Below are 13,037 nucleotides of genomic sequence, written 5' to 3'. Positions count from 1 at the left end.
TGGATGCTTCCCATTTCCAGAATGCCTCCAACAGAATGGCCCATAGCTATGCCTGGGAAATTCTGGGTGTCATAGGCCAAAAAAGCAATGTTTCCAAGTTCTGTTTCATATAGACACTTCTTAGCTCTATTTATGAAAAGGCAGTGTGCAGCTATCATGTTTTTTCCTCCTTGGTTTTTTTTTCTTTTTTTTTTTTCTTTTTTTTTTTTGAGGGGGGAGAGTTAGAATAAGAAAAAAGAAGAAGAGGAGAGTGGTGGGAAAACATGAGACAACATTGTCTTGACACCCTGTCAAATTCAGTGAAAGACACAGAACAACTGCACAATGAAAGACTTGTCTGGAAACATCTCTGGTCTGTCTGACCTCATGTGTGATGAAAATATATGAAGTGGGAATGGGGAACCATTGGCCTTGTCACATACCATTGTTCCTGCTCTGTTGGAATGATGAGTGGTGTAGGTAAGGAAATCTGGAAGGTCAGAGGTTTTCATCATGTAGATGAAATGGAAATGGCCAGTGGAACAGAAAAATTGGTAGTTGTAAAGCAGTTTCCCGAGCGCTTTCTGAATTGTAAAACCAACAGCTAAAAAAAGCTTTTTCTTTCATTATTTATTACATTGACATCCTGCCTTTCTCCAGTCAACACAAATAAGCATACATAGTTTTCTTCTCTGTGTTACCTTTACAATAATCCTGCACAGCAAGTCTGACTGAAACAGAATGACTCACCCAGTGAATTTCATCTGCAGTGAGTGCAATTTTGAATTTAGATATCCTGAGTGCGAGTCCAAAACCGTAATCACTGTATCATATGAACTGTATATTTTCTGTGTGGGTTTTATGAAAAGGTTCTCATGTGAAAATGACAGAACTGAATTTAACCTTTTGATTTGCCCACAACCAAAAAGCTTAGTTTTAGTGGGGCACTGAGGCAGCAAATCTGTTGTTGCCATCTGTTTCACAGTAGTTATGCATGGTTTTTCTTTTCTCTTTTTCCTTTTTTTTTTAAAAAACCACACCTCCCTTTTAGAAGTGCCAGTTTTGCAATTTTATTGTATCTTATTATAATTAAGCACCGTGAATTAGCACTCCAGTTCTGCCTCTGCTGTCTAATAAGATCCCTGTCTAAAAAGGAAGTTCCATTCTCAGCTACTTTTCTGCTGAATGAAGAGGTGACAAGATTGAGAAATGGAGAATGGTTCTGTTTACCTCAATAGCAGTTCACACGTCAAGATTCCAGAAGGTTCCTTGAAAATCTGAAGTTTAAATTATGAAGGGTGCTATAAAGTATTGAGAAAGCAACTGAAATACAAAAGCTGGGGCTATTTTCAAATGAAAAGCTAGGGAGAAATGTTTGTAGCAATAGATTTGCTGTGTGGAAGTAGCATGGGAATGGGAAATGACAGCAGATGTTCACAGAAGCTTCCTCGGGGACCCAAGAACATCAAGAGTAATTTTTCTGTGGAGAACTTGTGTGTGACACAAAAATTATGACTCAACAAAGGACCTTTTCCAGCTGCTTTGGGACTAATAAATCCCCTCCCCCCCAAAAAAAATCTATCATAGTTTTCCTAAGAATTTTTTTTAAGACACTTCATAACAGCTTCTCCCAACCTGATGCCCTTTAGTTTAACTGATAAATTGGGTCACCCCTGACCTCTGCTCAAGCAGAGTGGGGCAGATGGACCTGAGCAGGGCTGTTGATAACAGAGTGGAGGTCTCATTCATAGGGCTACTGTAAGGTGCATTACAGACCACCGAGAAGCGGCAGTCTGCCACCGCCAGTTGCAGCGACTGGGAACCGCAGCAGCCAAACGGCGCGGTTCCCGGACGCTGCCAAGAAGGAGCGTGAAAATCGCGCTCCTTGCAGCCTGGAAGAGACACCGTGAGGCACTAGTCATGCACTCACAGCGTCACTTCTGCCGTGTGATGTGTGGACGCAGAGCATCCGCTACGTCAAAGTGGCAGAGGCCATGTGGAATGGCCGCCGCCATCGCGCGCGCTAGGGTTAGGAGTGTCTGGAAGCGCCGCCACTTCCTAACCCTAGCACGTGCAGAGCGCACACTTTTAGGCCCGTCTATAATGGGCCTAAATTCAAGTGGATGGGATGGTAATTCACAACACAGTCAAGTTTTTGTGCTAAAATATACTGGTGATTTTGGTGTCACCCTTTTGCCTTTGGTCCTGCCTACCATTGAAATCCCCCCCCCCCCGCCCCAAGAACTTCTCTGAAATTTAATTTGACGATGAGCTAAAACAGGCACTGCCCATTGTCACACACAATGGTTTTCAATGGAATCAGTCTTCAGATTCACTTGCTGGTCACAGACTGAGGAAAAGCAGTGGCATGACAATACAGATTCAAGGTAGAATCAAGGCAAATTGAAGTAGTCCTCATTTAACCACAGTTCTGTGGCATGTGCCTGGCCCTTTTATCCTACCTGTTATGGAATTAAAAATTGAGATGTGGGTGACATGTATACACAACATTTTTCATGTGTTTCCATAAGCAGCTTATATGTATGCTCTTTTTGTCATTTACTTATTGGTAGAAATTTTCTACCAATTTTGGGGAAAGGCATCAGGTAAACTAATTTCCCCCTTTTATTCCCAATTTCCTGTAGTTTTGGTACCGCTTGAAAATGTGATAAAGGAAACGATTGATTATACACGCCAGCGCATGGCATTTAGTCAGCCAATACTTCATAACCAAACAGTGCACTTCCGCCTGGCTGAATTAGCAACCGAAGTGGAGCTCCTTCGTTCCTTGCTCTATCGGGCAGTTGGTGAGTGCCATGAAAGTTTGGCTTCAAATATTTGTTAGATGTGAAAATGTATGCTTTACTAGGACTGAATGGACAAGTTGAAGTCTGACTTCTACTTTTGTTCTAGCTTTGTATATAGATGGCAATGATGTGACTAAATTTGCATCTATGGCTAAACTAAAGGCAGGACGTCTGGCTCGGGAGCTTTCAGACAGTTGCCTCCAGTTCTGGGGAGGAATGGGGTTCACCAACGAGGTATCAGTGAGTAGACTTTACAGGTGAGTGACTGTCTTGTGATCAAATATAGAGCCATCTTTAATATGTATTTTTTACGTGGACAGTTGCATATTTTCAAAATGTTAACCAAGACTTCATAGTAGGCTGCATAATGCTGGGCATATGAAAGAGTATTTTTAATATGGCAATAAACCTAAGGGGACAGATGCCATGACTTTTTAAACAACTGATAATGTTAAGTTGCTGTGAGAGTCATTTCAGATACACAGCAGGGTGTAAATGCAATACATCAGTAGTCTGTTAAGGTCTCTGAATAAGCCTTTCCCAGAATCCAAGTAATTTTATATTAATTCCGTGCATCCAACAAGGTTATTATAATCTCTCTGTCTTTCTAACTTCCTCTGCATCAGCAGTGGTTCCCAAATTTTGGTCCTCCAACTGTTTTGGATTTCAGTTTACAGAATTCTTGAGTGTTGGCAAGGTGGCTAAGTTTTCTCGGGAACTGAAGTCCAAAACCCATGGAAGACCAAAGTGTGAAAACCACCACAATCTAATGTTAATACTTAATAGCCAAAATCCAAAACTAGGCTATCCCACACACAAGGGATAGGCTGGCTCACGAGAGAAGCCACTGTTTAGGTCAAAGCACAATTTATCTCTTTGGCCATCAGAACTTCCTTGTTCATAGCCAACAACAATAATTGAAGCATGGACTGCATATTTTACTTGAACTCCAAGTTGTCTTAGGCGGGTTACAGACTTCCGAAATGCGGCGGTCTCCTGCCGCCGCCACTTGCAGCGTCCGAGAGCTGCAGTGGCCAAACCGCGCAGCTCCCGGACGCTCCGAGGAAGGAGCGTGGAAATCGCGCTCCTTCCTGGGCCCCAGAAAAGATGTCGTGAGGCGCTAGTTGCGCACTCGCAGCGTCACTTGCGGGGCGCGACGTGCAGACGCAGAGTGTCCGCTACGTCAATATGGCGGCGGCCGTGTGGAAAGGCCGACGCCATTTGTTAGGGGTGTCTAGAAGAGATGCCCCTTTTTCAAACTGGGACGTCCTCAGGACGTCCCTAATGGCAGTCTGTAACCCACCTTAGAGTTCTGATAGGCTGTAGGTGTGTGTGTGTGTGTGTGTGTGTGTGTCAGAGGAGGATAGCAAAGTTTGTCAGAGAGACCATTTTTGGTTTCTCTGCAAAATTCACCTTGGCAATTTGGCAAAGGGGATAATTTTTCTCCAGAACACCACCTCCCAGAAATCCCATATACCTCCATTTTCCTCTTTAGTACCTCTCAAAATGATGACAAGGAGTGATGTCACCAAGTGATGCATGGTTTGACAGCAAGGTTTCACCAAAATCTGTGGTGATTAAAAAAAAATATTGGTGGGGGCCTTGGAGGACTGTTGGTGGTGGCTTTGGGGCTACATGAACTGGTCCAGGAGAAGCATGCAGTTTGTGGATCACACTTGGTTTAAAGGGTGGGAGTGAACTGTTGACAAATTCCATCTGCATTAAAGAAACATATTGTTTCACCTTCTCAAACAAATAGATAGGGTTGACTGAATTCCATCCCCTTTCTTCAGGCCTTTTGTGTCACAGAGAGGAGCAGATCTGTTTTCTTTTTTGGGAACAAGAAAGACACCTCAATAATCCCTGCTTTTTTTGTTCAGATATGATTGTTGACATAGCAGTGACATTCTTGTGGTAGGAAATCCCCTTTTCCATAAAAGTGCAACCGTATCCTTAACGTCACACTGTGAAGGTTAATTTGCTGTGTAATGTTTAGTTAGCAATTGACGCATAGGTTAACTTGTGCTACTAAAAAAAACCCAACCATATATTCCAGAGCATCTGGTAGATGCATTTGTGGACTGTAAGCTGCTCCACCATTTAGTCAGACACTCAAAAATTCATCAGTTGCTATTCTTGGATCAACCCTCAAAAATTACTCTTGCTACATTTTTTGAGTGCCAAGGAAGAAAAAAATTATAAAAAGACAACTATTCTTCAGACTCTCATTTTAGCTTCACAAAGCTACAAATATCAGGATTGTGTAGGATGGAACCAAGGTATTATTTCTACATATGCACCATGAGTTGTTTGAATGTACAACTCATTGTACTCAGATTTGTGTGATGTAGGTCTTTTCCTGTGCACAATTTCACATTAAACATTTAAAAACTAACTTCACCATTCACACTAAGCTGTTTTTTGGAAGGACATCTTGGACACTGACCAAATGATCTATGATTTCCCTTTCTGGATCTTTTCACAATTTCAAAAGAATATATTAGTGGGTGGAAAATCTTTTTCCTCATTCCCAAGATGTGTTATTTCTTAACTTAATATTTTTTTAAAAAAACTAACTTCACCAGTGCTTATAGACTGTATACATAGTCCTTCTCACTGAGAGTTCACATATTTGATTAACACATTCAGTTGTAAATTGCTTCATTAACCTCAAAGTTAAGCAGAACTAGCACATAGCTGTCATGGCTAGCAGCCATTGATAGATTCATCCTCCATTCATTTGTCTAATGAAATCCATCAGAGTTGGTGGCCATCACCACAAAATTCCAAGGAAGCAAGTTTTGCTGGTGTCACTACCAGTACTTAAAATTATGGTGGAAATTTGTGGGAAGCATTTAAACACCCACACCCATCAGATAGGGTAAATCTCTCTCGGACCCCGTAATCTAAGATGTTAGTGTAAACTTTGATCAGTTCTTGGAAGAATTAATTTCTCTGTTGCAGCTCCCAGAATCATCCAGGTAATATGGTCCATGGTCATACCAGCTGGGAGATTCTGGTAGCCTTAGTCCACAAGATTTACTTTTCTAAGCTCCATATCCTTATGATAGTGTAGGAATTCTCTGTGTGCTCAAATATAGGTTGCGCTGTCAGCATTAGGGTAAAATTATTGTGTGCTGGAGTTGAGGATGTATCTGCTTTAAGGTAAAATACCAGGATTGAGAAAACAGTTTGTTCCTTATTGAAATACTTTCTTAATGTTAGTGGTGTTTTAATGAAGTTCACAGCTATTGGAGAATATTTATAAGCTCTCTTAATATGAAAACAAGTAACCAGTCCATCACTGTTCACAAAACAGCAAAAAGAATGAACTGAATGAGAGGGAGTATACAGGGTGAAAGAGAGTGATGTTGGATCACACAGCAGCTGCTTTTTTCAGCATCATAGAGGACACTTTTGCTACTTTCCATCATTTTGAGATCTTACAGTGTCAAGCTAAATTCCAATGCTGCTTGGCTAGTAAGAATCTACTTGTATCCAAGTTCTTACCACTAACAAGCCCAAATAAAACATGGCACTAGTGTGATTCAATAATCATTTTGCCACCACTTCTTTTCTTAAGTAAAACCACAGGGCTTATTTTCTGATTTTTCAAAACGATGACGATGGTAGAGAAAAAGAGAGAGAGAGAGAGAAAGGAAAGAAAGAAAGAAAGAAAGAAAGAAAGAAAGAAAGACCCTCTGCGGTCATGTATCTAACCATTTTAGAAAAGGGATTTAGGAGTCCTAGTAGGCCACAAGTTGAACATTAGTCAACAGTGTGATGTGGCAGCTAAAAAGGCCAATACGATTCTAGGCTGCATCAGTAGAAGTATAGTGTCTAGATCAAGGGAAGTAATAGTGCCACTCTATTCTGCCTTGGTCAGGCCTCACCCACAATGCTGTGTCCAGTTCTGGGCACCACAATTCAAAAAGGATGTTGACAAATTGGAGTGTGTCCAAAGGAGGACGACTAAAATGATGAAGGGTCTGGAAACCATGCCTTATGAGGAAAGACTTAGGGAGCTGCATATGTTTAGCCTGGAGAAGAGACGGTTAAGGGGTGATATGATAGCCCTCTTTAAGTAGTTGAAGCGGAGTCACATTGAGGATGGAGCAAGCTTGTTTTCTGCTGCTCCAGAGACTAGGACACAGAACAATTGATGCAAGCTCCAGGAACAGAGATTCCACCTCAACATTAGGAGGAACTTTCTGACAGTAAGAGCTGTTAGATAGTGGAACAAGAACACACTCCCTTGGAGTGTGGTGGGGTCTCCTTCCTTGGAGGTCCTTAAACAGAGGCTGGATGGCCATCTGTTGGGGATGCTTTGATTGTGATTTCACGCATGGCAGGGGGTTGGACTGGATGGTCCTTGTGGTCTCTTCCAACTTTACAATTCTATGATTCAATTCTATATTCAATCAGTATATTAAGAGGGGAGTATGTTCATCTCATCTCCTCTGTCTCTGTTTATTTCTCATGTCAGCAACAAGTTTAAGCAGGAAATATTCTCTGTGCAGTTGGGGACCCTGATTTGATTTGATTTTTTGTTCCTGGTCATATGGAAAGTTTTCAAACATAGGGAAAATTCTCTTATTCAGACTCTTACTCTCCTTGTGAGTACAGACTGCTAGAAGGAGCTGAGGGAAGCAAGATAATGTACTCTCTTCATGTGCTGATTTAGAAAACAACTGCACAGTGCTGCTGATCCAGTAACCTGAGGGTTCTTTTTGTCCTTTACCATATACCAAATGTTAATGTGGGGAAGGGGTTGGCAAGTGGGCTTTTTTAAAAAAATTCCTAAGATCATCTGTGAACCACAGTAGAATTAAAAACAACAACAATACAGAAATGGCCAGAAGTCTACTGCTGTTTTTGCCAAAACAAAAAAAAAAAGACTAAAACAGCCGGGAGACCTTGTTTGATTTGAAAGAAGAATTGCCATTCCTGGAAACTTTTTTGTATTTTGCTCTGGATAAAAATTGTCTAGGAGGGGTCTTGCCAACATGTCCTGGGAACAGGAGGTGGCCTGCATGACTCTCGCCTTGTTCTCTCCACTCACTGGTCACTTGAAGTGCATTTAGGAGTGAAAAGCTGTCATGCTCTTTATTTCTGGTGTTTAATGTTTATGTGGATTGATGGAATACTTTAGCAAGTATTTATTAAATAAGAACCTGATTAATAGATACTATCTACTTGTTCTGCTTGTTATTTATGTAAATACCGGTAGTTTTGTCCCCATCCTGTTTGCATAACTTGTGATAAAAACATTAGAATATATTGGGGTAGAATCTTAAGAGTAAATTTTTGTGCAACCAGAGCTTTTAGTTTCCCATCCTCCTGGAGATAAACCCCAAATAAATGTTCCTTGAAGGCCAAGGAGATCTCCAAGGTAACACTTCAAGAGATGCAAAGGAGCTTTTTCCAGAAAGACATTTACCACTCTGTGTGTGCATACTCATGAATGTGTTCCCTTTGAAGTTCCAGGAACAGAGACTTCTCATCCAAAGAGGTCAGTTTGGTCTTCTGCTATGCTACTAGCTTTGTGTGGGGGCACCCCTTTCAGCTTTAAAAACTCAGGTAGGATTCAACAAGCGAGCATAAGCCAGGTATGGGGGATCTCTGGCCCTTTAAATGTTTTAGTTTATGACCCCCAGAATGAGCAGTTCTTAGGGAGCTGGAGCCTAAAATATTTGAAGGGCCAAAGATTTCCCATCTTGGGTGATGAGTATGGCTCAAATTGATCCTTTTGAGGCAATTTAGCAGGCTGGAGTTAGAAGATGCAAACAAACAGAGCTTGCACATGCTGTCTTACTCAAAAGTGTTAATTTGAGCCACCCTGATGCCTGAAATCCATTAGGGTACCTTTGTTGGTCCATCCTGAAGGTCACAAAATAGGATTCAAGCTTTTGAGTTCTCCAGAATGTTCCTCAGGCTAGATGAGAAATAAAGCAACAGTATGGGCCAGTAAGGAACAATGATTGAAGTATAGGGAAGTAAACCATCTTGGTCTATAAGAAAAATACTCTGTAGTCTGTACAGAGTAAAAATAGTACAAGTAAAAGTGCACAGAATTCTGGGCAAGCTTTCAACATCTCTAGATTCTTTGGTCATACAGTTGATACATTTGTTAATTCATTTGTATGATCAAACAACAGATGAGAAAGAACACAGACCTGTAGCTCTTGTTTGAAAGTAGCCAGAGATTAATGCCTGTTTCATGTTTGTGCTGAAAGGATTTTTTCCTCCAATTAGAAAATGATAAATTGCATCTGACAAGATTGATCTTAGTCAGTGGGTGAGGTGCAGAGGGGAATTGATGTATGAGCACTTCCCAGTGGAGAGCTATCATAAAATTCTATGATACTGTAATAAATGGACTATGCATGTTCACAGGTAACAGTGTAAAAAGAAAGACATTTGAGCCCCAGTCATGCCATGCGTTCTCAACCCACAGAATCTATCTTTGGATCCATTTCAGCCCATTCTGTCTAATCTCACCCTCAGAGGACCTCATGGTTCTTTACTTTTAGAGTAGATTGTAAATATGCACATGCACACCTCATCACTTCTCTACCCAGTTTCAAAACTGAGTTAAAAACTATATTGTTTAGAGAAGCATTCCCAGAGGCTAGCCCCTCTCTGACCCAGGAAGCCTCCTTTTAACCATTAATTAAGAAGCCAAGCACTTCCTCCAGTCCATCTGCCTTGGTCCAGGCCTCGGAGGTGGAGAACTGCTGGACCTGATCCCATTCCCCACCACCACTCCCTTCTCCTTTTGTGTCGTGTCTTCTTAGATTGTAAGCCTGAGGGCAGGGAACCGTCTAACTAAAAGATTGTATGTACAGCGCTGTGTAAATTTACAGCGCTTTATAAATAAAGGTTAATAATAATAATAATATTTGGTCCACAAACATATATAGGCTAGGCATGGGAAACATATGACCCTCTTTACCAGTGTAGTTAATCATGAGGGATCATGGGAATTTTAATCTAACAACCCTTGAAGGGCTACAGGTTGCCCAGGTAAAGGTATTCCCTGTTGACAAGGTTGTCAAGTTGTGTCCGACCATAGGGGGCAATGTTCATCTCCATTACTAAGCCGAAGAGCCAGCATTGTCAGAGACTACTCTGTGATCATGTGGTCAGCATGGCTGCACAGAATGCTGTTTACCTTCCCACCGAAGTGGAACCTATTTATCTATTTACAGTTGCATGCTTTCAAACTGCTAGGTTGGCAGAAGCTGGGACTAATGATGGGAGCTCACCCCATCATGCAGCACCCAGGCCTCAAACTGCCAATCTTGCAATCCACAAAATAAGCATCTTAACCACTTGAGCAACCGCATCCCAAAGTTGCCTACCCTAGTATATAAATAAGGACAACAAATATTTTTGTATAGCAGCCAAATGGTGTGATCAGTTAGGTTATCATTAAATTTCAGAGCATGCCTGGCCAAGTGTGTCTTTGTGATTGGTCTTTGACATTTGCTGCACTACTGCCAAAGCCCTACCAGGTCATATAGTCAGGACAGGAAGATGGCAGCTTTATAATTTTTTTAACCAGGGGTGAGGAACTTCCAGATATTGTTGGCCACCATTTCCTGCACCATTGGCCAGATGGCTAAAGGGTAGGGAGTTGGAGTTTCACTTTATTTTGAGGGATGCATGTTGAGCAGCTCTTATAAACACCCATCTCTTATTTAAGGTGGGAAGAAATTTTGTATAAAAGCTCTGATCACAGAATGGAAGGGCTTATCCTGCAGACCCCATCCTCCCCAACGTAAGGCAGTATTTCTGAGTATAGTAGTTGACCTTGCCACCACACTTTGGCAGCTTCCAACAGTAGATTATACTGTCTGTGGAGCTTCCTTTCCACAGGTAAAGAACTAAACCCATGGAATCCTATGACCCCTCAGCTGCCCTCAGAATTGTTCCCTTAGACTGGAATCATATTAATCTCCATAATTGCCGAGTACAGAAATGCTGTTAAACATTGGCTATTTTTAGTACAGAGTGGAAGAGGAATTTCATTTGTCAACTTGTTTGTTTGTTTGTTTTTCATGGCAGAGACTCAAGACTGTTGTCCATAGGAGCCGGTGCTGATGAAGTCATGCTGTCCATTATATGCAAGTACATGGACACATTGCCAAAGAAGCAACGCCCATGAGTCCTTACACAGTTGCCTGTTTTTTTTTAATAAACTGCAACTTGATTTTTATATCAGGAAAGAATATGTAGTAAAGTAATTTTAAAATTGATCATCTTGATTTTTTGGCCATGTGGATATTCTACCTCATCTATGACAGCCCATAATTCATAACCACTACCTGGAACACATAATTTGGCCACAAATGTTTCCAGCCCTATTGATTGCCAGGCAGGATTCTGGTCTATTTCCATGACTTGTGCAGTATTTACAGTGCTAATAAATCTAACACAAGAAAACCAGAGCATTAGCATTAACACAAAATTCAATGAAAAATTGTACTGAGCCATTCAACAACTCTGCATAGATTAAAATATTTTCTTTTCCTCAGAAAGTTTTTGTGGATATACTTTTAATTGCTATAAAATGAATACATCTCTTGTTTCAGAATTCTATATTGTGACAGGGCCAAATTAGGATTATCCATTACCCAATCAAGAATCTCAAGCACCAACGTGGCCTCTAAAATGTCTGTATGAAAGCTATTATTCTACTGACTTCAGCGAAGATTCCTGTAATTCATTTTAAATGACAGAGTACTCATTGTGTACCTTAATGTGTGCAGTATACTAGGCTGATCAGACATAATTGTTTATGGTTATTGTTAATGCAGCTGTTTTAGTAGAGAAGCAATTAAGATGGATAATTCACTAACATTAACACTGCTTCCCTTCTAAAATTTTGTCTCATTGGTAAAGCAAATGTAATTTGTTATTATACCTGACAATCAAGAAGTAGGAATTTACTTCCAGTAACAAGGAAAATTAAAACTCTGCATAAATCGAAGAACCATTTTGCACTTCTTCTGTATGGAACAAAACGGTTGTATCTTATGAACAGAACAATGGGAACCAATATTTTACTTTACTAGAAGGCTAAGGAACTGGCAGGTTGCAAAGAATTTTGCTTCTAAAATAAAATATTTGCATGTTGGGCACTCTGATCCTCAGACTTGTTTGGCCTTATTATGAGTTGTCCCCTTTCTGTGCCTTCAATCAGCACTTAGGCTAGCAAAGGTGGTAGCCATGTTGGTACATGATAAAAACTTACTTACTTTAACCCCTATACTTACCCATCTATCTGAAATATTATAGTTTAGCCATCATATCCCCATTGTAAGGGGGGCAGTGCTGAAAGAAGTATAGCTGCCTACTTGCCCATCATGTTCTGTTTCTCCTGCTGTCAAAGAAACAGTACAGGCTCCATGTCTACACAGAGGAGGGGAAAGGAAGCATACTGTATATGCTGCCAGAACTGGGCATGATTGTCATCTTGCTGATTATGGCTTCATTTCCTTGCCATGGTTGACAAACCAGGGCATATAATCAAGAGAATGAGGTGTATAGCCAGAGGTGTGCAAGCATGTCCTGCACTGCTATTCCCAATGAAATTTGCAAGAACATGGGTCAAATTATAAACCCAATTAGCTGCTGGCTCCAATCCCATTTAATTTGGATGCATCAGTACTGAGCTGAATAGGAAGCATCATAGTAAGAAGTATGTTACAAGTATTGGAAGTAAAAGTATGGACTTTTATCTATTAAAGTGGTAACAGTTTTATAACAGATTTATTGTTAAAACAATGGGGCATCATATTGGGAAAGGCATTCTTAAAAACTTTCATACATGCTTTGTTTTTATTTTAGTAAACTACAAATCATGAAATACCAAACTTAAAAAATAAAACATTGAATGTTCCCTCTGGAAGGAAGTCCTAAAGCACTTTAGTATAAATACAAAAGAATAAAGAGAAACATCCTTGTGGTTCCACATGAGTACAGAGGAACTGATGTACTTTTACGCTGAAGTTTGTCAAATGAGCAGTGTAGTAGCTCAGGAAATGGCTGATTTTGATGTCCTGATCCCCCTTCTCAGCACCTGCTAAGAAAATTCTGAGGCTGATCATATCTCAGGTGCACTACAAGATCTTGCTCCATGAGGGAAAGCTCTTTTGCAGTAGAGATGATTCCAACAACAGAATCTGTTTTTCACTTGGGAAAGGCAGACTAAATTGGCTTTCACATAATGGGCAAACAGGTTTG

The 13,037-nt window shown here is 40.7% G+C and overlaps 1 protein-coding gene across 1 annotated transcript in view; it reads left to right on the top strand.

The window, feature by feature from the left end:
- The window catches only part of LOC149309884 (putative acyl-CoA dehydrogenase 6), a 68,841-nt gene extending 56,892 nt beyond the window's left edge, over positions 1–11,949 (top strand). Inside the window, exons 7-9 of the mRNA XM_089534017.1 lie at positions 2,625–2,786; positions 2,893–3,043; positions 10,857–11,949. Of these exons, the coding sequence (XP_089390143.1) occupies positions 2,625–2,786; positions 2,893–3,043; positions 10,857–10,956 (413 nt within the window). The 3' untranslated portion in view covers positions 10,957–11,949. The remainder of the gene's footprint in view (positions 1–2,624; positions 2,787–2,892; positions 3,044–10,856) is intronic.
- Positions 11,950–13,037: the final 1,088 nt, after the last annotated feature.

This window comes from Sceloporus occidentalis, unplaced genomic scaffold (assembly GCF_023333645.1).
Source record: "Sceloporus occidentalis isolate IW3139 unplaced genomic scaffold, rSceOcc1.0.p SCAF_7, whole genome shotgun sequence".
NCBI classification, from domain to species: Eukaryota; Metazoa; Chordata; class Lepidosauria; order Squamata; family Phrynosomatidae; genus Sceloporus; species Sceloporus occidentalis.
This window is presented reverse-complemented; position numbering and strand designations above follow the sequence as displayed.